Source organism: Aquila chrysaetos, chromosome 26 (genome assembly GCF_900496995.4).
Source record: "Aquila chrysaetos chrysaetos chromosome 26, bAquChr1.4, whole genome shotgun sequence".
NCBI classification, from domain to species: domain Eukaryota; kingdom Metazoa; phylum Chordata; class Aves; order Accipitriformes; family Accipitridae; genus Aquila; species Aquila chrysaetos.
The window spans coordinates 2,366,110-2,392,763 of NC_044029.1; the positions used below are offsets into that span (position 1 = coordinate 2,366,110).

General features: G+C 37.6%; 1 protein-coding gene across 12 annotated transcripts in view; it reads left to right on the forward strand.

The window, feature by feature from the left end:
• ANKS1B (ankyrin repeat and sterile alpha motif domain containing 1B) overlaps window positions 1-26,654 on the forward strand; it is a 443,348-nt gene that overhangs the window by 65,770 nt on the left and 350,924 nt on the right. For 10 of the 12 annotated variants that reach the window (XM_030002651.2, XM_030002653.2, XM_030002652.2 and 7 more), the window contains 4 exons: window positions 7,424-7,499; window positions 9,610-9,711; window positions 18,122-18,232; window positions 21,307-21,482. In XM_030002651.2, the coding sequence (XP_029858511.1) occupies window positions 7,424-7,499; window positions 9,610-9,711; window positions 18,122-18,232; window positions 21,307-21,482 (465 nt within the window). Of the gene's footprint in view, window positions 1-7,423; window positions 7,500-9,609; window positions 9,712-18,121; window positions 18,233-21,306; window positions 21,483-26,654 lie in introns of those variants that run through there. The other 2 variants (XM_030002657.2, XM_030002661.2) reach the window with 2 other exon arrangements.

Consider the following 26,654-nt stretch of genomic DNA (forward strand, 5'->3'; position numbering starts at 1 on the left):
TGCTAAAGCTATGGCCCTTAATGGTCATAGCAATCTGAAACAATGCTTCACTGAGAACTCATTTTCCCAGGGTTATCCCATTCTAAACCCAAGGTTACTAAGTAATAATAATTTTGATTTTCTGTTTTTCTAAACACTTGTTGTATAAATCTAAAAGAAAATTCTATAGCAATACACTCTTGCAGCTACTGACTCCAACCTGTTAGGTGTTTGGTGCATCTAGTTCTATGCACAGTACGTTATAAGGGTGTAAAAGGGGTAACTAAACGAAAGAGACATAGATGGGAACAGATACAAGGTGCAGCAGCAGTAAATTTTATGTCCAATTCTGTGTAGTGGAAAGTGTCCGAGCCTTTTAACTACAGAGGCCCTGATTCTGTTATGTGTGAATTCTCACCTCAGTCTTATGATTTCTCTTGATTTGATTGACAGCACTGTATTTGAGTTTAAAGTGTATTTTGTCTTCAGATTTAAAGTAGCCTTCTTGCTGTCTGGGTGTATATAATATGCTTTGAATTAAGGTTGTTTCAGCTTTATATCTATTTTCAGATAAACCCACCAAACAAACATAATTACATATGTTTTAGAGTCACATCCAGGCATTCTTTACCAATAGGTGACTTAATAAATCTTGTGAACTTTGCCTAAATTTTGACTGAGTTTTATAACCATTTTAAGCTTTAGGTGCATTTTATCAAACACCTTTGTACAGATAATTCCCTTTTATATAGGATTCCATGCACTTTTGTTATTTCTGGATTCCTCCGTCAAGGTAATGTTTTTCAACTTTTGAGGAAAAGAATGTGAAGTGGGAAAGAAAAGATAGATTTAAAAATAACAACAAAGCAAAACAGAAAATATTAACATATTTTAAGATTAAAAATGGATAATCTCAAATGCCTTCAAAATGAAAATATGATGAAACTGTTTTGCTACTTTCATTAGCACTAGTATCTTTTGAGTTAGCATTGTTACTTGCTTCAAACTATTTCAAACTGAAACACTTTTTTTTCTGCAGTTTGCCTACTTGTGTATTTGCCTACCATTCTGGTTCCAATTTAATTTGTTTTTGGTTTTCTTTACTAGAAAGAGATACACTTCCAAAGGTTAATACAAGCAGCTCTTTTGTTTCAGGTCTCCTTTACTATTACTATATCTTCAGTGATTTAGAAAAGTTTAATGCTAAAGCAACATATAACAGAACCCTTGAATAGATGTTTCTGAATGTATAATTTCTCTAATATCTCTAGCAAATGAATGAGGAAAAAGTCAGAAAGAAACTGATGCCTGAATTGATGCTTAAGAAATAGAATAATTGAAGAAAAATAGCCTCTGTCATGGCAACTTACAAACCGAGGGTTACATGAGGGTTGAATATTACACAATACTTTTATGAAATGTGTTCTTCCTCTTATATAATCTAGATAATTTTAGCACGACTGTGAATTCTCCTAAGCCATTTCTATCTATAGTTATACCAAAAGTTTTTTGCTGGTCTTTAAAAAATATAGTGGCTGCAAATTTTGTACAATCTTCCTTTAAGAAATGAGAGATTCTTTTAGAAATGTTGTTCCGTTTGCCATCTACACTAAAATTCTAGGATTTTTTCTTTTTTTTTAATTCTAATTTGTTTTAAGTAGTTTATATTATTTTTCTGAGTTATTCTTAGGCACATGGTTTATTTTATTTTATTTTATTTTATTTTATTTTGTTTTTTTGCACTGGATAATCTTGTTTCTTCTGTGTTTGTCCTACTTGCCGTAAGGAAATATAATTTATTTATTTTCTCACCGGTATACATATTCTCCATCAATATGTTCCATTTCATTCAGCATCTTAGCATATTGACAAGTTGGCTCTGCACATATTGTTAACTTATTTCTTCTATAACCTCTGAAAAATTCTTTGTTGATGATTACTGGCAGCTTATTAAACTGAGCAGAGCATACAATATCAGCCTGTTACTTAAAACTGAACTCAGCTCTTTTAATATTAATTAAATTGCTCTGCATCACTGATTGGGAAAGAACAATATACAAAGTATGGTAAATAAAATTGTACACATTCATACACGTTAAATAAATTCAGTTTATCAGCAGTAAAGAGCTCTCAGAATGTTGAGAGACAATTATAGAAGTAGCCTATCTGCTATCACTCTGTAATTGTAAATATTTGTTTGTTTAAATGGGAAGTTTACTTTAGCCATGTTATCTTTCTCTTCTGTACTCCCTGAGCACTTTTAATCATAGCAAATATTTGGACTAATAATAGACAGCATTTAATTTTTGATTGAATTAATCACACATTTTATTCATTTCCCAGGTCTATCCAATATCCTTCAATCTGAAATTATTTAGAAGTGGGCAATACAAATCTGCTTCATCTCTTTATGCTTTGAAGGTTTCATTTAAATTGAAACATATGAAAAATACACAGGTTTTGGGTGAGTGATAGATTTTGGGCCCTCAGTAAATAAGATACTGCACAGTTCAGTGTGTTTCATGTAATCAGTAACTTTATAATTGTAAATACCTTAAAAACTTGGCCCCTTCTGCTTATCCAACTTCCATCTATCCCTATTTGCCTTCCCTGTCTGTTCCAGTAACGATGGCAATTTCCATTGCTTATCACTGTAGTTCTTCTGCAAAGAGCTATGCCCCTTCCTTTTTGCTGTCACTATGTATGGAGGATATTCCGTGAATCAATTTGCAAAGCTACCATTCCGTCCTTCAGATTATGTCTGAAATCCATATCAAAACTATAGTCAACTGCCTATGAATAAGGACTAGCCAAGTGACTTAATTACAAGCTCTTGCATATTTACATGGTTAAAAAAGTCTGTAACTAATGAAACCCTTGATGCTTTTATGTGAGCCTGCAAATTGTACACCAAGTTGATTTGTGCATCCTGGTGTTCCTACTGACAATGTCCTTCTATCCTTGCTTGCTTTGTGTGTCCAGCTGTGACATTGTACCTGCATTTAGCTGTAAGCTACTTGGGGCAGGGGCTGGTTTATTATACGCTTAGCACAATTTGTGCTATAGTTCTGTATATTTCATATACAGAAAACTTATGCCAGGGAACCAGTATATAATCCGTTGATGCAAACTCAAGCAGACTTTAGATCACTGTGTTCATGAAAAATTACCAGCATTTTTTGCATTAAATATCACTGTGGAAGAATTTCCAAATATAATGGTAGTCTTCACTTTGCCAGGAAAACATCATCCAAGGCAATGATAGCTTCAGGAAGTAAAGCAGTGAATATTGTGTATAAATTTTAAGTTTGCTTGCTGTACTATAGACAACAAAGGTATATTAGTGCATAGGTACACTGTTATAAGTGAAAAAGATCTACCTAAAAACTCTAGCACATCTTAAATAATATATAGAAATTATTTGCAACTACATTTTTTAATCCTTCCAATTTGTGTAACATGCTCTATTGCACCAGACACCCCCCCCCCCCCCCAACATTATTTCTATCTTCAAGTAGTAGGCCACATGTACATCTACAAAGAGATATGTATCTACTCAGCCAGTCCTCCAAGTTTTTCCTGGCCCTGCTCATCCGGAGGCTCAGTATTTTCCCTCTGTTAAAATAGAGTTTAGTAACTGAACTCTCTGGTAACAAGGACATTTCTGCCTTCTGGACAGTTTTTGGGTCGAGGGATCTGATTCACTTGTTAGTTATTCACTATTACCATGAAATTCTGCCTAGGGCTTTTAAGATTTACATCAGCATTCATCTTCGTGACATCTCATGCAGGATTACGCATCTGCGTTTTACAAATGTGCTTTCAATCTCCATATTCCCAGACCGATTTTAGTTCAGTTTCATGGTAATATTTCCCCTTTTGCTCAGAAAATCACCTATATAGTGGACAGATCATTCCACTGTTTATATGGTATGCCTTTCAAATTCCTCTTTTGAACAGACTATTTGTAATATATATCTCATTTCTGGGATATGGCATTCATTAGCATTGTCTGATAGCTTGGAGTTGTAAAGCAAAGACTGCCCCAGAATTCAGGGCAGTGCAGAGTGCCTGTAAAGCATTTCAGGATCATGTTCAGATATGACAGGAAATATCATGGTAGAATAGACAAAGCAGCAAGAAAGTATAAAATGAAAAAACTGGCATTTGGCTTTGGATTCCTCTCCCAACACTACGAATTACCTATGTAGGTGGCTTAAGTTAGTCTACTCCCTTTATGCATAGCTGAGCTTTTGGTTCATTGTTACAGAACTATCTTCTGACTCTCAAGTTGCCCCCAAATAGATTTGTTTGCCTTAGACATCTGCAGGAAATTTCCTCTTCTCATGTTAGTTTTCATTCCATTTCTTATGAGATGTATGCTTTCATCAAGGAAAATATTACTTGCCTTTCCTCCAGTGGGGAATTTTGATCAATAGAAAGGACAGCTGCCAGTTCTGACAATTACCATATCAGGATCTTTTTCACCCCTTAACTGAGGAGTCTGAAGATAGAGCCTCTTCTTTGTCCTCAAAGCTGTTGACTCAGCATGCTGGAACATTAATCTTTCTCAGTCTCAGATCACGCCACAGCAATGGATTCTAGATAGCTGTTGTCACTAAAGTATGTCCATTTTTTCCATTAAAAAAAGGTTCCTTATTAATATTATTACAGAATGATCTCCACAGTTTTAGTCAAGGTGCAGCTTCTTCCCGTCTCTGCAGTTCATCCTCAGTAGGACTAAAATTTAGTACTCAGGTCTCCTCTAACATTTGAACCTCTGTGGATTTCATTGTTGGTGTATACATCACTAATTATTATCCCTGACAGAATCACAGAAGGCACTGAGGTTGGAAGGGAACTCTGGAAGTCATCTGGTCCAACCCCCCTGTTCAAGCAGGGTCACCTAGAACAGATTGCCCAGGACCGTGTCCGGACAGCCTTTGAATATCTCCACGGATTGAGACTCTACAACCTTCCTGGGCAACCTGCACCAGGGCTCAGTCACCTGCATGGGAAAAAATGTTTCCTTATGTTCAAACAGAACCTCCTGTGTTTCAGGTTTTCCCCATTACCTCTTCTGTCACTGGACACCACTGAGCCTCACTCAGTCTTCTTTACACCCTCCTTTCAGCTATTTGTACACATTGATGAGATCCCCCATGAGCCTTCTCTTGTCTAGGCTAAACAGTCTCAGCCTTTCCTCATAGGAGAGATGCTCCACTCTCTTAATCACCTTAGGGACTCTCTCCGGTAGCTCTGGATCTCTCTTGTACTGGGGAGCCCAGACTGGGCAGTGTACTGCAGGAGTGGCCTCACCAGTGGTGAACCGAAGGGAAAGTCACCTCCCTCGACCTGCTGGCAACACTCCTCCTCGTGCAGCCCAGGACATGGTTAGCTTTTCTGCTGCAAGGACACATTGCTGGCGTATGTTCAGATATGACAGAATGTGTTCAACTGTAGTGAGTATGCTCAAGTATGAGAGAGACATTCCTCTTTTCTCAAAACAGTGAGTGACCATCTGTGATTGAGTCCCTGTTTTGGTGTTCTTCTCTGGCAGGTTACTGTGCCAAACTTCTCCCCATTGCGGCTTTTGAATTTCACCACCTGTCTTTCCAAAGTCAAATATTTTGGGAGTCAAAGCTGGACTTCACAGGGAACTCTATGCTAATAGTACCAGGTCGACTCAATAGTCTTGAGATTTATTCCTGTCAGTAAGTGACCAATCCAAAGGAAATGCCATATCCACTCAAATACCAAAGAGGACAATAGGCTGCGTCAAAGCCTTTTTCAAGATTGCTGATGTCAAGCCTTTTTCAGTAATCAGAACTATAGCTATCAGTGACTTTTCTGAGAACTGTTTTCATTCCCAGAAATTTCTGAGCTGCACCTTAAGCTCTGCACATACCTTTGCGGTTGCACTATGTCCTTGCAGAGTTGTCCAGTGTTAAAGTCAATTGCAGTTACTGGAAAACTTGTAGATATTGTTTGAGTAAAGGATTCTGAAACCATCTCTAAATAAATCTGAATATGTAGTCTTCTTGATCAGAATAAGTCTGTGAATGTTCATCTGGATTGCTTCTGAAAATAGAAAGATTAGAAATTGTTTTGAGATATGTTTTTCATATGTATATTCTCTTACTGACTTCCTTCTCCTCTCCGTTATAATGTTAGTATACCTGATGTGCTGGATGTAAATGACATTGGGCATGCTCTACTTTATACATCCATGTACTAAGTGTGAAGAAAGATAAAAAGTGAGTGTTCCTGTTATGGGCATAACAAAGAGTTTTTAGGCTCAACTGGTAGGACGTATGTACACTTACTGTGTTCTCACATCCCATCTCAGGATCTCTGATTACTTCTAAATATTCTGTGATTGCATCGCTGTAACACTGGTGCATTCTGATACGACTAATAAATAATGAATCACTATTTTATTTCAGAGTTAATTTTTTTGTGTTTCTTTAAAGTCTTTCCACCATAGCAAGCATGACAATGGTGCATTTGGATAAAATATAGAAAAAAAAATTCAAGCAGTAAAACCTTTAACATGTGCCCACAAATAAAACCCACTCAAAATCTAATTTACTATCAAAAAAAGGAGATGAGCCAGAGATTCAGTGAGATCCAGCAGTGCTTTAGCTAGTGCTAATGCTATTGTATGGAAAGGCATTCTGTTCAGATTTTTCAGTAACAGTCAGCAGTATAAAATACTAAGAAAAGTAGCTTGTTAAGAGAGGTAGTTTGGTTTTCAGTACTGTAAATTTTGTCTGAGCAAAAGGCCATTCACAAAGAATTTTGTGTCACAGAAATCTGCAAAATCAGGTTCACAGACATGTAAGGTGGAATTTAAACCATCTAAACATAGGCATCTAATGCTGTTGGAGGTGCCTTAGGGTATCCAAGACATCTGTATGGGGCAGATATGATGCAGATCAGATGTGACCATCAACTGGAACATCAGCTGGAGGCCAGGCGGGATATCCTAGGGCATCTCTCACCATGCAACTGAATTGACCTTCTAGGGCGTGATAGAGTTTCAGATTAAAACACTGAAGTGTAGATGTCCACACGTAAACTTGCTGACTCTGCTGAAAAGCTATGTTCCACTGATGGTATTGACTAGATTTTCACTGCCTAAAATAGAGTTTAGAAATTTTACACAAATGCAGGCTTGTTAATTGGGAGTTGTATTACACCCCTACTATATTTTCTTACATAGTTATTAATTTTCATCGTAGAACTGACAGCATTTTTGTTGTTATCTTGAATAATTAAAAAAAAATTATGGTAGTATTTGTTCTTGCCCATTCAATGTTTTTTATGTGTAGATAAAATAGAGGGGAAAAAATAAATACTTCTTTTCTAAATGTATTCTTTTCAAAAGGATTTATTGGTATTTTAATTTGCATTTTAAATGTCACAATATTTGTTTTTCTAGACGGAAAAAGGGAGTGCGCTACATGAAGCGGCCCTATTTGGAAAAGTGGAGGTAGTACGCATTTTACTTGAAACAGGTAAATCTGATTTACAGGAAACACTGAACAAATATCCTTAATATTCCTAATCTGGTGTATGCCTCCTCAAGTTTTGATTATACAAATTACTGTTATCTTTCTCAGCCTTTGCAAATCTAATCGCATGTACCTCTCCTTTAAAATAGTGTTCTTTTAGAATAAGAAATTACTATACACAGAGAACAAAAGGAATGTTTTCACTAAGACTCAGAAATTCCATATATGACTCAGTGTATGCCACTGTATTCTGAAAATAAATGTATTCTGAGGACAAAATAGCTATATAAAATTTTGCTATTCACTCTGAAAGACAGCCAAGAATATTCTTTGATCTAGAGGCCAGAAGACTCATGTTCACATTTATTTCCTTCACTTAGCTATTCCTAACAAACATACCACCCTGCTTGCTCCTTCATTTCCTGGATAAACTTTGAGTGCCTGTGAAGAAAGGGGAAGGCACTGTGTCTCCGCGAATTGCATTTGTCCTGAAAGGACAGGAGAACAGGGATATAGACAGAGTCCCTACAAACCCGTCTACTACATAAAAGTTTCAGAATTGTTGCAGTTAAATTACTCATCTAAACAACTGTCTTCTCACATAAATTAGAAGACCAATGAAAATGAAAATACTAGAAATTACTTCTCTGAGATATGTGAACTTCCATTACACTGAGGGATTTCATTGATCTTTATTATCAGTGCTTGTGGGGTTATATATTGCTAAAGAAAGTATGTCCTACTCACAGCTCCTCGTCTGAATCTCAGCTAGTGCATACCTGACCTAAAATCTGTCTTCAGGAAAAAAGGTCTGTCCAAGATGCTTTCCTGTTTGGATGAATAAGAAGGAGGAAGAAAGGGATCTTCACCTGACCTGAAAAAGACAGGGCCTTTTTATATTAATTCACCTGACAGAGGAAGGACTGGAGAACATCACACAAACATAGGAAGCCCTTAGACCACAGATGAAGAATACCTCTTATAGACAGTACACATTATAGCCTCTGCCAGCGTACAATTGTACAAGACAGCGGAGCAGAATCTTCACTGTGAAATCCTTCGACCCCAAATGCTCTGCACTTCTGCAACACTCCCCACCTTCTGCCTTTTTTATCTAACAATCCCCTTTTCCCTAGTTCTTCTTTAAAAAAGACTCAGAAGATGTTATAAGTAGCTACTGCAAAGGGAAGATGTAAGTTGGTGTGTCTGGCCTCTGAAAATCAGCTGCCACTGCTTCCAGAATGTCCTTATAAATCCTGCTTCCTCTGATTTCCTCTATTCAGTGTCCTGAGAAGAATCTCATTCTGTTTATTAGGACCTTTCATGCCTTTACTTTTTATGAAAGTACATCTAAACTAAAACCAACTTCAGTCTTCTAGCATAAGGCAAACATTTCCAGTGTAGCCCCTACAAGACAAAGGTGGAGAGTCATGCAGTGTCATGTACAACAGGTTCTCTGAGACCTATCCAGGATAAGCCTCAAACGTATTTATGGTTACGTTCACAGTTTGAGCCAAACAATTACTTTGTCAACAGTCTGAGCAGTCTGTGAGGAAATACTCTGGCTGTTCACAGAGCCCTTATGCTACATATGGGTATTTCAGTCTACTCAGACCATGAATTTCAAACATGTCGACATGAAGTACAAAACTTCTAAGGTTAATAACTTTTTCAGTATTGCTCCCAGAACACATACTGGTACTGTGGACTAGAAAATCCCCAATGAATCAGAGCAGTTTGGGGAGAATTAGAATCCAGGAATGTAAGAAAAACATTCAGAGAATTTCTTGATTTTATAAAATATTATTTTCAGGATGCCTGTTTCTTAGGAACAGTCTGTTAAAATAATCCCAAATTTGGTTTAAGAAGCTTACTTTATATCCCCATGAGTTACAGAAACATAAAACCAATCCATGTCAGCATGTGAATTTTAGGCTACTCAAGCTTTAAACAGAAATGGATGCTGTACTTCAGCTATAACACAGCTGTTAATCTGCTACAGTTGTAAAACCGCTTGCATTCAATTTGCCACATAATTGAGTCTGATATACCACATTTATAATCCGAAGTACTTGGGGTTAAAAATTCCACCACAGATCATTTTCTTTTTCAGGAATTGATACCAACATAAAGGACAGTCTGGGTAGAACTGTTTTAGATATTCTTAAAGAGCATCCATCTCAGCAGTCACTCCAAATTGCAGCTCTACTTCAGGGTAAGTCATATTCAGTTATACATTTGTTAGAGACAAATCAGAATAGCATGGAGGAATATTAAGATACATAGTAATTTCTACTCTTTAAATATTTCATTTTACAAAAGAGTAGTCTTTTGAATTAAAAAGACAAAATTCTTGTTTGCTAGATACACAAAAATAAGTGGTTGAATATCTGAATTTCAGAGTAAACCCTTTCTTCTTTTTGGACAATAGACATTAGCATGGTGTGTCACTTATAGTTACTCTTTGTACATTCTTCGTTATGAAATAGCATATTGTAATATTTCACTGCGGTTCCATTAAATTGTGATGGTAAACTACAATTGAAATGCTTGATTTGTTCATAAATAACAACTATGACTGAAAGATGATGACAAATTTTTCAAACATTTCATTGCATTTTTCTCATTTTCCTTAAATTTAAAAAAAAAATTAAACCAGGCAGTAATTCTTGTCATTATAGCAGAAATAATATAATTTTGTTGTACGTATGTTTGTTCTCATTCCTCATCTTACTTTCATGGTGTAAGACTGATGGAACTCCATTGTTTACTTCAATTTTTTACTCTAGAAGATATCATTCCTTCTCTTCTATGGAATTTGTTCCCTGCATTTTCAGATTAGTTTTTCATTAACTGTGTTTGACAGAGGAGTTCCCTGCGGGTACCATTGCTGCATCTCCACCTGTGTTGATTATTCCCATCTTTAAATAAGGCATTTTAATCAGTTCGGTGTTGGTTCTACATATGAATTAGCTCATGCTTTAGTCTCCCACATAACTCTATGTCATAAGAACATTTCCTAGAAAAATGAGGTCATGTGGCCACACTGTGTCCTTTAGGTTTTCTTTCTGAATAACTTCCAAACTTGTTAGCCACCTTCAGTAAAGTTTTCCAGTGAGATGATGGACTGAAGATACAAAGCTCCTGTAAGTATAAGAAAAATTTTGCAGGCTGGAGGAGAGGTGTTCTCTTAAGTAGCAGATTCGTGTTATAGCTGAACTGAATTAACAGCTTGCCTTGAGGTCTCCCTCTCTCCCTCCTTCCTATTTTCTTTTTCCCTTTCTCCCATTCCACCCCTTCCTCCTCCCCTACTTCCAGCTACACAGTTCTTTTCCATATTCCCTGCTTACAGGAGACTGCAAAGTGATCTGATTCAGTTCGTGAGCCAGTAATATAAAAAATATGTAAGTTATTGTATTACTTATATTACTTATATTGTATGTAACAATAATAAAAATAAGATTATAATTATATAAATATACATTTGCTTGTTTTAATGAACTTGCCTCCTATGTGATTCAGGTCCCAGAGTTAGCTCTATCCCAGGTAACTGGCAGAAATGTGCATCAAAAAGTGGGGAGGAAGATATGGGTGAGGGGAGTCGGACTTCCCCCTATCAGCAGAAGGGAGTTCCTAATTTGACTCAGACTGTATGGTGAAACCTTGACCTTTATGTCCTCACTGAGCTGCAGCGTGAACATACCACTATGCAGAGGAAAAGAGGATTAATATCATACTTAAACTTCTTCAGCGGCAGGAAAAGGGTCAGTCAGAGCTTCCACTTTGTTAGACACCCAAATCAATCATCCTTCAGATATTAATCTAAGATTCATTGTAATGTCCATTCACCAACTAAACTAATTTTCATTTTAGTATCTCTGTATTGTTTCATTTTTCTCCTTAGTGTGATAACCTTGCAGTCTGAACCCCATTGACGAACAAATTTTCTTCAAAGTACCCTTGCTCTATGAAAAATAGAGCACCCAAACCCCTCTCAAGGGTTTGTCATGTTGATGGATCAGTACCTGCCCTTAGTTTTTACCACAAAAAGGAAATATATAAATTTCAAGGCTTTTTGGTGCTTTGACATGCAATCTTTTTCACATGTGTGCCTTGAAGATATAAAGATGACTGCTTAGTAGTTTCAGCTCATATTAGTGTGATGAAACTGTGCTTGTAATGAGCAGCTCTTTATTTTTGCTCTGTCTGCCTAATAGTTAGAAGTGATGGGCAAGGACAAAAAATGTTTACAAAAATGTCATTCTGAGTCCTAAGAAAACCTGAGGAGTCCCTTCAGAGCTCCCTTGCGGAACCCACTGAGATTCTTTTTCATCAGCAGAGGGTTCACTGAAGTTTTAACTATCAAAGATAAAGTTTGCACTGTGAGCTGAAGTTGAAAAATAAAATCAGGAGTGACAGGATTCAGTACTAGCACTGCTGATGATACAGTAGACCTACTCTCTTCTAAAAAGCCAGCTGAGTATACTCTTCACTGAAGTGTGAGCATTTATCCTGTTGTAGCTGAAAAATCAGTGAAGCACTGGGATTTTGGGAAACCCGAATGTACTGTAATTGAGTTCGACTTCAGTGGGTAATGAATTCCATGCAAAGAAAGGGCAATTGCTGAGAGAGAGAGTCAGTGGCTTCCAAATACATTCCTGGTAAAGCTCCTATCTTCAGATGGCTGTCTAGAGGAGCTTACATGTCTCCTTCATGTAGACTTACAGGAAAAAGAAAGTACATTAATAGTGTCAGACAATTACTGACCACATTTTCTAAGTTTCTTCCTAATTTTTTTCTTTATGCAGACACAATGGCATTGAATTGATTCTTTCACCTTGTTGCCAGGGTAGAGTAAGATTTTATCACCTAGCATTCTCATTAATTTTTACCATTTCCCCCTTGCATTGTTATGAGTGGTTTTGTGCAGTTTATAGTACTAACATAGCATAATATTTGTCCCTGCCACAAGACATTAGCTTTCAAAATATAAAACAAAGACTGAAGGATGTATTTAAATAGACTGGCAGAACTAGACAAGGAAGTAACGTGGCTGGTATTACTGGTGGGCCTGATAGGTAGTGTTCTGTCCTATACGCAGAGAGGTAATGGAGTTGTAAGAAAAGTTTTGAAAGAAAACGACTTGGTTTTGAGGATATTTATGAGAAACTTCTTTGAAGGAGAAGAAAGTAATTTCTGTCTTTAGAAGCAGTTCATGGAGGCAGTAATAGTAAATGCGTTCAGCTGATACCAAAACCTACAGGACGAGTAGCCTCCTGTGAATGAGGCCTCCAGAATTTAAGAATTGTGGATAGAAGTTTCCGTTGGTTTTCTCCCTGTTTTTAAGAATATTTACAAAACTACTTTTTACAGATTATAGGTTAAGAAGAAACAAAACCTTTTGCAGTGAGGTTTTAGAAGTGACCCTAGTGTTTTTGTGATTTTTACATCTTTTCTCGCTATCCTGAGAAAATAGTAATTGAAGTTTCTGCAAAAATATTTTTTGTGTGTGTTTGCAAAGTCTGCCGTCTTTTTGGAGATTTTGACACGTTATCTGATAGAAGGAAAATAAATAACAAAATCACTTTAAAGAGCAACCTGAAAAAGGCTAAGCTATACACCACCTGAATTTTTTTAACTTCCTGTTAATTAGAGATGGAATTATTAGAAATGACAGTTCAAGTTTTAATTCTTTTTCTTTCATATATGTCCCATCATTTTCTGTGTCTTGCTCAGGTCTGAGTTGCATTGTTCTCAATTAAAAATATTTATTACAGTTTAGATTCTTATTGTGGTAATGGAGAAATAGCTGTTTAGGCATTATGTACTCAAAAAGTGGAAAATGAGAATACTGTGCCAAGTAAGGCCAGTCTACGGGATGCATTTCACAGATGTAGTGAAACAACGGCATTCAGTGCTGAAGCAGTTAACAGTATTGGCACTTAGGGCTTTATAATTAGGCATTGAAGATAAAAGGGATGCTGCCAAGGCTAGTAGGCCTAAAATTAAACCGACCAGCTGTGTTTTAGTTTTAGCACATGTGAACGTGATGCAGGTGCATGCTATACCATCTTTCAACTCTTTCTCCACAGCCCACTATGCTCTCTGTTAGAGTCTTGCTCTTTTACTATTTCTGGAAGCAGAATTCTTGTTATTATGAAAAAAAGGAGTTAGTAGATAAACAGATGAAAAATGACACGAGCCCCAGGAAGGCACAATAAGCTCTGCTGCATAGACAGTATGGAGGGAGATGTAGTGGAAAGCTGTTTCCTCTCTCTTCTGCTGAAGCTGCTTAACAACCTAACATTGTTTGTACATGTTACCGAATTATTCATAAATGGAAAATGCATAAGCAGCTGCAGAACCAGGACTCCTTTCTCCTCCCCTCTACTTAAATAGCTTTGGTGTTATTAGCACTGGCTTGCTTTCTTGTATTCTCACTCTCTCTCCCTCTCTTTCTTTGGACAAGTAGATCTTCCATTCCCTTGAGTGCAGGAGGCCAGCCTCACTGGAAAGATGGAATAGGTTTCCAGTCAAGGATTTAATTACAGCTGTGCGGGATGAAAAGAATTGGGATCTCAATCCCCCTGTGTTGTTTTGTTGTTTCGTTGTTTTTTTTTTCCTGGGGACTTCTCCGCTCCTTTTATAGGCTGTAGTGCAAAAGCTGTAGAGTATTAACTATGTTTATGAATTAATTTAACTGCTGTTGTTTTGGGGACTGAAAGTTTAGCTGCGCCCTTACCTATCTCAGGATCATAGCAGTACTCGAGTGCTGGTTTCCGTTTATCTTCCCTGAACACGTGCACAAAAGTCTTCTTATGTGCCTATAACTTAAACATTTACTGATTTCAGGTTTCCCTGGGATTAAGTTAAACTTGAGTCATCCAGAATTGTCCTCCAAAATTTAGGATACTGAAGTCAGCCCAGCCTCCATCTCAGCTCGTTTGTAACCTTAGCACACCTGATGGTAGCAGCTGCCAGTCATTTTTGGTAACTGCTGCTGCTATAAAGAGAAGAGGAATGGGGTTACTGAGTCTCAGGTGGGTTCATTGTCAGGGGAGCAAATGAGCTGGCTTGGGTGGAGCTTTTTGAGAGCTCTTGGGCTGGGGTAGGACTCAGTAGCTGTGAGCTGCAGGATCCTCAGCCAGGTTCTGGGAGAGCCCCTGGGAGGGCCGAGGGTGCTCTGGATGTGGGTGCCCTTCAGGAAGACACGGAGTGAAGGAGAAGAAGGATGCCCCTGCAGGGACATTGGCAGTGGAGGGGAGTGGCTTCTAAACCAGTTTTATTCCTCCCATCTAGTTACTTGGAGAGCCTTCTGGTTGAAAAGGTGAGTGTTCAGATTTATTCTAACCAAATTTGGCTTTTTTAGAGTTTAAAAAGCCTTTTTGGTCTCTTTAGATGAAGTCACTCTAGGGAGGAACTCTATGAGAATCCACCCCATGGCATGGCCAAAGTAGGCTCTAAAAACAAAGGGAAAGGAGCTTGTATTTAATTAAAAAAAAAAAAAATTCTTTGGGTTTGTCTTTTTTTCCATTAAAAGGAAAAGTAAAAAGTTCTTTGAGGCTAATGTAGCCATTACTCTAAAAGCCAAGGTTAATAAATAAAGCAAAAATCTTGATCCTCTCACCTCACTGAGAAATTAGGAGCTAGAGGACCTGAAGTTAAAGCAAGCTGTGCTCTGGAGCCTGAGCTTTTACCGTTCCTGGAAGTTCAACAGCAGCTCCAGCTGAGCTGGGCTGTGTTCTCTTCATGGCTGACCTTCCCAGCTCCAGCTGTTCTGCTAGGAGGCAGCCGTGTTGCCCCGCTTACGTGTAAATACCTTCCCTTCTGCTTGGCTTTGGCCTAATTGGTGTCACAGAAGCTGCAAAAGCTGCAGTTCCAGCTGTTCAAACACTCCAGTGCTTGTTACCTTCTGGGGTTCGTGTTCCTCACTGCTCTTATTTCTGCTGCTGTGTGACCCCTTTCATGCTATCACTTTTTGTGTGCTATTTAGATTGAGTGGGGCTATGGTAAAATCAGGTAACTGTAGGAAAGAATGCTATTAAACAGGCAAAGTTTTTGAGAGTCTTAGTATTAATCCTTACTGAACTGTAATGTTCTATTTGAGTCGAAGTAAAACACTCCATTCTTCCCAAAGCAGTACGGTGAGGCAACATCTCCGAGGTGTATATTAACCTATGCTTCCTTCACCCCTTCCATGCTAGTCATGCTGGCTGGCTGTGAAACATGGACCAGGGTGACAGTAAGCTGGTGAAGGAAACATTATGAATCTGGTTGTGTCCCAAATAGCCTTTATTCTCCCCGATTGTGAGAATGATAGGCTTTTCTCTAAACTCTGTGGGACCACAGCTGGGGAAACTGTGCTGGTCATTAAGTGGTATAATTGACTAAGCTTGGCTTTGTTCTGAATTATCTTTCTTTTTTTTGAGGAAAGGGATACTGTAGGCAGAGCAGGTGATGGTATCAGTGACACCTTTTTCAATAAGTTTGGGCAGGCTTTGAAGGTGAATTTCTAGCCAGCTGCAGGTGGATAGAATTTGGTTGTTGATGAAAGCATCCAGGGCTTGTATGTACTTTGCCTTTGGCTCCTAACACAGATCACCTGTTTTGCATCGGTTTCTTTGATAATATTGTGTGTTAGTATGCATTTACCTAGACTATAAGCCTCTCGCAACTGAGTCCATGTCTTTATTTGTCTTGTACGTATATGATAGAATTTTCAATAGTATAAAACCAAGTTGGGGTAGAAGTCCCACAGAAGTCTAAGTTTTAAGGGTTGCACCCTGCTGGCCCTTTCTAAACCTCTACACCATACCTTGTGCTGAGCCTTTTGTAGAGGTTTTCTGGAAGGAACTCTGCAGTTTGTAAAGTAAGTATTTGAGACTTAGGTTGAACTTGGGATTTCCTCCTCAGAACTAGCCTTTAGCAGGTAAGTGCATTGGTCTGAAAGTGGGGCCTGACAAAGAATAAAAGAATAAAAATGGAGTGTTATTTTAAAACCACAGTCTTAAATGATATTGGACAGCAAAGTTAGTCCTTTGCAATCCCCCCTGCATTTCCTTTCCTAATAATATCTGTATTGATCTAATAATTTTAACACTCCAACCTGGTAGAACTTCATTTTAGGTTTGCTTTTGGACGGTTGCACAATTATCAAACAAATATTTTCAGGCGTGAATTGCTTTTTTTCCTTTTCTTTTTCTTTGGGTCTAGCTTCCTTTTTGTTTCTCCTCCATCGTGCACATTAACTTGACAAATAATATAGCTGACAGCTGGAAAACATACCAGAGCATTTTGTCATGCTGCTGGTTTTCTCATGGCCTCTTACAGCTCTTCTTTGCTTTCAGTGCTACACACAAAAAATAGAAATGCCCACATTCATATGAAGAAATGTATGACAGGTTATCCAGGGGACCATTGCCAACTATCAAACTAAATATATGACACTTTCAAATCATACATTCTTTTAAAAAAAAACCCAACAACCTGCAAAGCATTCTGAAACTGCATGCTGTTCTCTGCCATTTCCATTTTAATTTTCTCAGATGTCTATTTTATCACAGATTGTATTTGGGGTTTGGGACTTGTCATTTAATCAGGAATAACAGCAAGCTAACCAAGCGCATTGTAGACTGTAGAAATTAAATCAGAGAGATTTCACTTCCCAGAAACTCTTCAGTCTTTCAGTTTGATATTGATGAGAGCAGTTATTTTAGTTTGCTATTATGTGTCTTGTAACATGTACTGTTGTGGTTACTATCTGGTATCAGAAAGAACTTGTTTCAGCAACTTCAGAAAATCAAGAAAATGCAGATGCAGAATAACTGCCTGAACTGAGAAGCAGTCACGCTGCTGGAAAAAAGCACCACTATTGCATAAATTAATTTCTAATTTATTATTTAAATATTTGTCCTACAATAACATTCATTAAGGTTTTGGTGTCCCATTGAGCTAGCCTGTGTACAAAAGCATGTGAAAATAATGTATATAGTAACACAAAAATAATAGTAATGAAATTGAAGTTTAGCACATTCAGCATTCCATGTTTTTCTGTTTTTATAAACATCAGCATGAAGGTGGGACAAGGGAAGTTTAAGGAGGAAAAGCACAAACATTTTAAAACATTGCTTTTTAGACTGCTGGTTTTAACTAAATTTTTGAGTTTGCATTCTTTTTTCTCATGCACTAGCTCTGTGCTGCAAGCAGAATATTTGGTTTTCTTAACAGTATCAGTATATCTACTTATTTTGAATATTCTGAATATCTTGTCCAAGAACTCTTCACAAATTTAGAACAAAAGAAGACTCTTTCAATGGTAATAATATAATGGAACAGTTACACAGATATTTCAAGGGGACAGGAAAAACACAGGGATAGTCACAACCCATTACTCCTACAATGAGATTTCTGTAACAGTTTCAGCAGATTAAAGAATTAGCCATTATAGTGTTTTATAATACTTTCAATAAATGATTGCCTTGCAGCAGTGTTTATGAATAATTACAAGGTTGTAATATGAAAAATTGGAAAGGCTTTAAGGAAAAATGAAGTAGCAAATATACTTTTGATTGGAATAAACCCCCTTAATTCAGGAGTTTAAGTGTATGTGTATCTTTAAATTGCAGAATATATGGAAACGGGAAATGCAAGTGTTTCAGAGGAACGCCCACTGGAATGTGCAGAACATCAGTCTTGCATTTTGTCCCCAGAAGTTCCTCCGTCTCCAAAGGCTAAAAGTAAATACATGTACTCTGTGAATACAGAAGCTGTACTGAACTTCTCTCTAATATTAAAATTACATTGCTGACACATTCATACAAACATACAAAATGAAAAAGATTAAGAAAGTTATTGATACTGAGAAGCTTTTTTTCTGTCATGAATTACCTATCTTGACTACATACACTGTAATCCATGTCATATAGGAAAGCAAAGAACTGTACCCTCAGAGAAGTCACTGATGGATTATGATGTATTACATTATGTGGTCTTAAGTCTTTTTAATTTATCTGACCTTACACACTTAATGAAGTAAACCAAGATACTAGATGTGTCAAAATACTCTGCAGGCATTGTTCACATTCAAGTTAAAGATTGTTTCCTTTATCTTTCCCAGTGAGTACCTCTTCCAACTGTGTTAGATTTGGATGCCTCTTTCAGAGATCATGTGTGTACTGCTCTTCCATTCATCTTGTAACATATCTTTCATACACCGTGACTATCACTGTTGTGTGCATGTACTTTCATCTTATGGTCTGATTCACCCTTTACGCACCACAGCCACTCACATAGGGCACTTCCCAAGTGTGATGTCGTCCTGCTCTTCCATGAAAATCATCCTCCTGTAGAACCAAACCTGACTTCTGCCTTCTGTAATCATCCACAGTAAATGTAATTGACTGCTGGCAAATAACTAAGCCTCACTATTTTGGTTTTGTTGGGGTGTGTGTGTTGTTTTAAAAAAAAAAACAAAAAACTAAACACATGTTTACAGGGAGAATTTTTATTCATGAGAAAACCAAGCTTACTGCTGCATGCCAGATTATGATCTTCATGGTGATAGTAAAGGAATGCTCTAGTTCCATTCATGGTTCCCGTTGGGGTACTTAACAGACATATGGTGTGAAAAGATAAATAGTTCCTTTGAGATTAGTAGAATCATGAAGTCAACTACCCTATGCAATAGAAATACCTGTCCTGAAATTAAGTAGTAAATATTTTTAAAATATGTTTTACTTCTTAACGATAAGGGCATGATCTCATGTTTCTTGTTTCTGCTTTCAAGGTATAAATACTGTAAAAAGTGCTAGCTGGCTTTTGCGTGTCTATTGTGTAATCTGATTCTGAAGGAAAGAAATTGTACTTGATTCTGTTTCCCATCCATCTGTCTGCCATTCTCTCACAATCTAATTTCAAAGAATTTAAACCAAATTTGGAAGAGGGATAGCAGTATCAATTACCTTTCTGTGACTTTCATGAAAATAAGTACCTAGATAGAGGAGAGACCTTAATTAGTACCTGCACTGAAAGAGATAGGCAAAAGTTGTCTTTCATGTATTTGTTCTGGCAGCAATCGGCCAGCCAGTTAGCATACACTTACTCACAGGTTGGTCAGCACCCTTGCAGTTCCAGTTTTGTCACACAATTCATTCTTGCCCAGTAAGAAATATTGCAGGCTGTATGTGGGAGAACATGGGACTGGGGACATGAACATAATTGTCTAGGAAAAAATAGTCCTGTTTCTTTCCAGGGCACTGCATCATGATTTTAGAATAGGTCTTAATTTTTAGGTATTTTACTTCCAATTTTTACTTATTATAATATGGAATAATTTCAAATTTCCAATTAAAAAGCAGAATATAAATAAACCTGATTATATTTTTGTTTAGTTTTACAAGTTTTGTGCAAAGTTACCATTGACTAAGAGTAACAAGAATTTTGAGTGCAACACTTCTGTTGCTTGGATATTAAAAGGCAATTAGATGCTTTTAATTAACAGCTTTTGTTCCTGGCTCTGAAAATTTCAGTCATAACTGGCCATATTTGTAATTTAAAAAATATTTTAAAATATTTATGTTTACCTAGCATAACAAACAGTGACTATGAAGAAAAATGACACAAAAAAGAGCTCTAGACCGAGCAGTTAGAATCTTATCCGGGGCTGCTTTAGTTACATGAACGTACATATGTACATTATATGTATGCTGAGCTTAATATGCTCGCTCTGTTTTTCCTTTTCAGCATTTTATTCCCAAAGATGGAGTAAAATGGAATTGTCTTTCTATTTTATCAAGTCTAAGGACTGTAGTTTCCAACAGTATGACTCTTGTAAACCCAGTCAAGAGGAGGGGTTTCTTATTTGCCCTTAGAAAAACTAGGCTTTAACTCATTTTCATTGCCCTTATTGAAGGTAGCTGTGTAACACACATGCAATAGATTATCAGAACTTAATGCAGTTGTTTGTAACCAGCAGCTTTTTGCTCTATGGAGGTCTTGCTGCTGGCACTGGGCTATTTGCAGAAAAGTTAGCACTCAATGAGATTCTAATCCTTATTACCACCAGTATTTCTAATAGTGCCCCTCAGTTAGTATAGATGTATAAAGCCCATTTTCTTACTATTCTGGTAGATTTTTTTAACTAAAGTTGTCTGATAAATTAAGGAGAAAACACAAAACACAATGCAGAATGGACTAAATGTGGGTTTCTGATAGACTGCTGTAGGGAGGCATGTTTTGAACTTGTGGGTTTTGCGGGGTAGATCCTTCCACCATTCCATTTAATCCCGGGAAAGTGAGCAAGAATTCTTTATAAAACATGGCTACTTTGATGGCACAGATGTGCATTCTTGGAAACTGTTCCAACCTACTTATGGTTTATGGAACTGATGTAGTGTATTAATTGATTACAGCAGCAAACATGAACCCAATGCAGAGTATGGGACACTGATTTTGTATGTTTGTAGAAACTTCCCTTTCCTGGATTAATTTGACATTCTTGGATAGTTGCTATTTCTAGCCAATTTTGAGGATTAGTAAACAGAGAAGGGGTAAGTATATATTGTAATTAATCCTAATTAAATGCAAGGTATAGGGGAATGCAGAAGTGTGTAGATTACCTCCAGTGATTCCCATTCTGGAATGAGATGCCATTATTTTTGAGGGGAGAACTGTGCATGAAGATCACTGTTTAGATGATAAGGCATGGAATATAACAGATACTCAATAAAATTTAAAGAATGTGCATTTCCTTTTTAGGCATAAATTACACCGGTATTCTAATTATTGACTAATGGTGTGTCTGTTTTTAAAGGTGAAGCTGTGACTGGAGAATTATCAAAGCTCTTAGATGAAATCAAATTGTGTCAAGAAAAGGAATACTCTTTTGAAGATCTGTCTCATACAATATCAGACCATTATCTGGACAATTTTAGTAAAGTATCAGAGGAAGAACTTATGACCAGTGGAAGCCAAACCAAGCTTAATGTAGTAAGTAAGATGGGATACAAAGACAATATATTCAGTTATATCTGCTTTACTTATGGCACATTCAAGAAAGAAATAGTACAAGTGTGAGAATAGTACAAGTCTAACATTATAATAGAAAAAAATGAGATAACATGTGGTCCTTACAGATTTAGAATTTAATGTTCCCATTATTTTACAAAGATACTGCTTACCACACCTCAGAATGGCTTTTTATGGTACTGCTAATAGGACCAAAAGTTCAGGTTAGTTGTTCTTTTGAGTGTGGGGAGTGCAAGGAAGGGGTTTTTGAGAAAGCAGTTGAAATCAGTATGCTTAGTACCATACTGAAGTCTAAATGCTTGCAGAATGTCATCAGAAGTGTCCCCCAAAAAGAAGCTAAGCATCTTCAGTTATGATTCTTATTGTTACAATATAGCTTTCCCAGTAGCCTGAGTTTCTAATACTGAAAATTGTTGTGGTTGTGATACTTCAGTGATTTCCAACTACAGTTGAAAATAGGACTTCATTACTACTAATCCTGTGAATAAAGTGCTCTAGGATTCATTTTTTCTTTACAGTGTAACGAGGCTTTTTTTTTTTTAAATTGAATTCTCTTCCTCAATAAGTAAAGTAAATGGGATTGCCCAGGGAATAAAGCACAGAACAGAGGGAAAATGCTAAGTGCTAAATTTCAATTAATGTAGTTCATAAGTTAAGAAAAATTATGCTCTCATATGTGGGGAAAACCATGGCAAGTTAAGGACTTTTATGTTCTAGAGGATTTATTACAATATATGTAGGCAGAATGAGATTTACAAAGATGGTTAGCTGCCTTGAAATGCAGTAGATACTTTTGTAAAGCCCATCTAGATGTTTGAATGATTAGATACATAACCCGTGTTGAAGTCAGTCTGAACAAGGTAGCGATCCCATTTAAGCATTTTTATATATATTGCTAGTGTCTCTGTATTTAGGTGCTAACTGCTATGTAAATCTGCTCAGCTGCTGTTTTGCAGAAAATGTAATCCATATAATTCTGTCTACTCAGACTGAAACTTTTACAGACCTAAGTGAAATACAATGTGAATAGGAAGTATTCAGACACTAAATCTGTAATTTACGTGCAGCAGGCAAATACAAAGGTAAATTAGGCAATGTGGTTTTTGAGATTTCATCTATTTATATATTGAACTAGATGTGAAAACAGATCTTCAAAAACGGGGACTGTTTAAAGCATGTTGCGGTGCTCTCCTACTAGTGCACCCAGCTATTCTTTCAAAGAAAACTACAATCAGGATGATGGGTATACACTCCCAACACGAAGTCAGGATGGAGGGCAGAGCGTGTTTTCCCCTAGAGTAAACCCAACTATGCAGGCCTGTATGGAGAGGAATCTTTGCTGTGATGTGGGATTTTCCTGTTTGATGTAAAACATCTGTTTTGGTTTTTTTAAGGTATTTTAAGGTCACTCAGTCTGTTCAGTTGCTACCTGGCTGCCTTGCATCAAAAAAAAGGAAGTTGTTCCCAGTTTTGACATGCTGTCTTTTAGTTTTGGGGAAGTGCTGCTTTCCCTTGGTGTGTAGACTCCCTGTACAGTGTACGGGTGATACGAAAACGCACACGTGCTGTAAGGAGACATCAAAGAGTAATCGGGAAGAAGCACTAAAATGAAGAGTTCTGTTGAGCTCTGAAAATGAGTGCAATGGTGAATGCTGCCAAACTACTCTGGGGGCAGGACCAGCGAGCATGGTGGTAGATGTGTGACAGCAGGGTGATGATTGAAGAAACTTAAATGAATATTTATGTACAAGAACATGGAGAGAGAGAGAGATGTGGAGACATATATAGATACGGAGAGTCAGAAATAGATTCCTTGGGTATGTATTAAAGAAGAGAAAAATTCCTGCAGCTTCTTCTGAAGCCCTGGGAAGCTTCCATAAAAGTCTCAGTAGGGTAAGCGGGGTCTTCTCTTGTCTGCGTTCATTCAGCTCACGTTCATTGCTGCTGCACATGCCAAGACCCTCTGGAAGCCGGGGCAGCACAGGCGTGTGGTGACACTGGAGCACAGACTCTCTGTGCCTGCAGGACCCAGCGTTGTCTCTCTCTGTTACCAGCTCCAGCACAGGGCTGAGAACTGCGCCTGGTGTGCCTCTACAAGAGAGCAGTTACTTCAGGTTCAAATCAGCAGTTTTTCCCCTAACTTTCATTGCTGACTGTGCCAGCATCAGCTCTGAGGAGGTGTAGGAGTCGGGTCCCTGTTGGTAATGTGTCAGGTGATGCCATTTCCCTGACAAATGTTGGTTCCGGAGACAATGTCTGGTGCAGGCTTTTCAACTTCTCCTGTAGCCCAGTGATCTGAACAGGTTCCAAAACCCCAAGTCATGACACTTTGTGACCCCTAGAGAGGTTCTGCAAAGGAACTGGCTGCTAGGAGACATCTGCATTTTTTGCATCATGCTATTGTTCAGAGAAATAGGAAACCAAGACATGGGAATTTCTGTTTGGAATAGTAGCTCGTGGGTCAAAAACTTAGTAAGTTGGAGCAAGGAGCATCAGGAGCCACCTCCTGAGGATAGCATGGGCATATGAAAGAGAAAGCATCAGGAAGCAGAGTGTATTTCAAAGCTTTTTTTTCTTAAAAAAAAAAACCCAAACTTTTTTTGAAGCTTTTTTGAAGAGGTCCAAATCGCCTGTGGTACTGCTCTGGCTAAATAAGGTTTTGGTTGATTCAGGACTGCAGAAGGGAGTGTCTGTCTATCTATGATCCACAGCCTGGAATTCTCTCCTGAATTTAAGTGTCAGCTGCTTTTATTTGAAAGAGCAGGGCTCACTGTGTAGTGTAAGGGTAGTGGGGTTGCCTGACTTTTAATGCAGTGACTTGACAGTAAAAGGCTTTATCTGGGAAGTGGAAGAGTGGCGTTCGGTTCTCTCTGTGGCATAAGGGTGGGTTTTAACATCACTTTTGTAGTCTTCCACATGAAAGGACTGAACATCAGCCTGTTGGTCCCCTCCAGTATTCTTTCTGGATTTTACAACCACTGGAAAAATACCAGTGCAATTCTGAGAGCAGGACTTAGGACTGCCTATTCACTAGCAAATTCCATTCCTTTTCTGGCTTCAGATGTCTTGCATTGTTTGTTGCTCAGTGATACAGCACCTGTAGAATACATTTTCTTTTGAAGAAGTTGTGACTTGGAACTCTCTTAGGTCAAGGACAGAATTGAATCCATTCTTCCATTTGCTGAGTTATTGGACAATTAGTCACCCAACCACTTAGCAAGTTGTTCTGGTATGTTTGGCCTAAGGGACTTCCTTCTTTTCATCAAATTTAGTGTAGCACTGAAAACACTACACTTTTTATTTAATGTGTTTCTGTTGACGAGGTGTGTGATGTGTGACATAAGACATTAAAAAACCCAGAGGTTTATGTGCTTACAGTATTTTAAAGTCAAACAGGAAGCAGAGTTTGCAGAGCTCTGAGGTTAGGTGAAACTGAAAAAAAGCTTTCTGGATGAAAATTTTGGGTTTGGTCAACTTAATTCCAAGTTACTGGTCACCTCTGTGTTGACTCTTAAGTTTCCTCAGGACATGGAAAGAGCTGAATGGGAAAATTGAAGGAGAGGTTCTTGAGGACTGGAAGGCATGAACATCTGGGAGAGGGAGGGTACAATGGAGCAGTAAGTATGAAAGTAAGGAGAAGAACAGGCACCACAGTGTAGATGTGAATAGGAGCAGATCTGGAGATGAGGAAGGATGTCCCCACAGGACACTTCTGTTCCAAAAGCTGAAAGGGAATCAGGGAAAATTTGGGGGTTCTCAAAGCAGACTGTGTCTGTCCCCTGAATGAGGAGAGCAATTAATGAAGAGGGTGAATACTGTGAATGCTTGTTTGCTGAATAGCACAAAGTCAGATGAGACTAAGTTAACGTGATCTTTTATTTGAAGAGTACGTTATAAAGAATAAACTAAAGAAAGTCAAGTTAAAGATACACTGGAAACTTTATAATTTCACGGCTTGATTTTGCAACTCTAGCTGTGTTTCAATGTACTTCTGATGTGCTGTCGTGTAAAATATTAATTCCGTGTTTGCTAGTCTATCTTCACCAGTCATTAAAACATGTATATTATGAGATCAGATGACAATCCCCTGTTCATCGGCTTCACAATTAAAGGCCAAATTGAACATAGTTTTGCAGCTGGAAATGTGGGTTATTATGCTACTTCAGAGAGAGCTCCAAAAAGGCATTCATACGCATAGGCATAATTTCAGTTGGAATTGCCCATTTTTCTCAAAGGCTTGTACATGGGGTGGGGTTGATGGTGGATTCATGGATTTTCTTTTTTTTTTTTTTAACTCCCAGTTCCTGTCTGCCTCTTTTTCCCATTTTTTTTCATTGTGACTTGAATACACTCTCTAGTTCCCCTGTGTATGCGAAGACGTGGAAAGCCCTGATAGCTGCTGCACAGGCAAGCTAGGAAAGCTTTATACTTGTGGATTGTTAAGTCCTGACATAGTAGTTTTTCTGTGTTTGCTAAATACAAAACTTTCACTCCAAATAACTGGGATTTGATTGTTCAGCAGGTCAGAAAAGGAGCTGTGCTTTGAGACATGTTCCAGAAATCATGAGGTGGAAAAAGATGTAGGAAAATCCTTGATTGTATCACAGTTTAGTTAACTTAGGTGTGTCCTTTTAAAAAAAATCAAGCTGTCTTAAGTATGATTGCTACCAAAATCAGCTTTTGACAAAAACTTAGAGTAGTTTCATTTTTTTTTTTTAAAAGTATAATTTAAAAAATATTTATTTTCCAATAGATGGCAGTCTGGCTCAGTAATTTCAAGAACAAAAGCAGCCATCTTATATAAGAGTTTTCCAACTTTTTTTCATTGCTATGTTAAAATCATGCATTTTTAACACGGTTGATAGTACAAACTGCTTCAAAACAAGCACCTGTAATTCTCATAAGAGGAAAATTTACTGAACATCGTGGCATACATTTAAACTAAAAACTAAAATATCAGGGCTAAATTTAGAGGTGTATTATAACACACAGGTTACACATCAAGTTTGTATTCAAACAATCTGTGTGAATCCAAGAGCAAACAAGAAAATTTAAACAGGTATGACTTGCAAAGCAGTGATCCAGAAAAATTGTGTCAGGAAACTGAACAGAAGAATGTCAAAGTGTGTATTG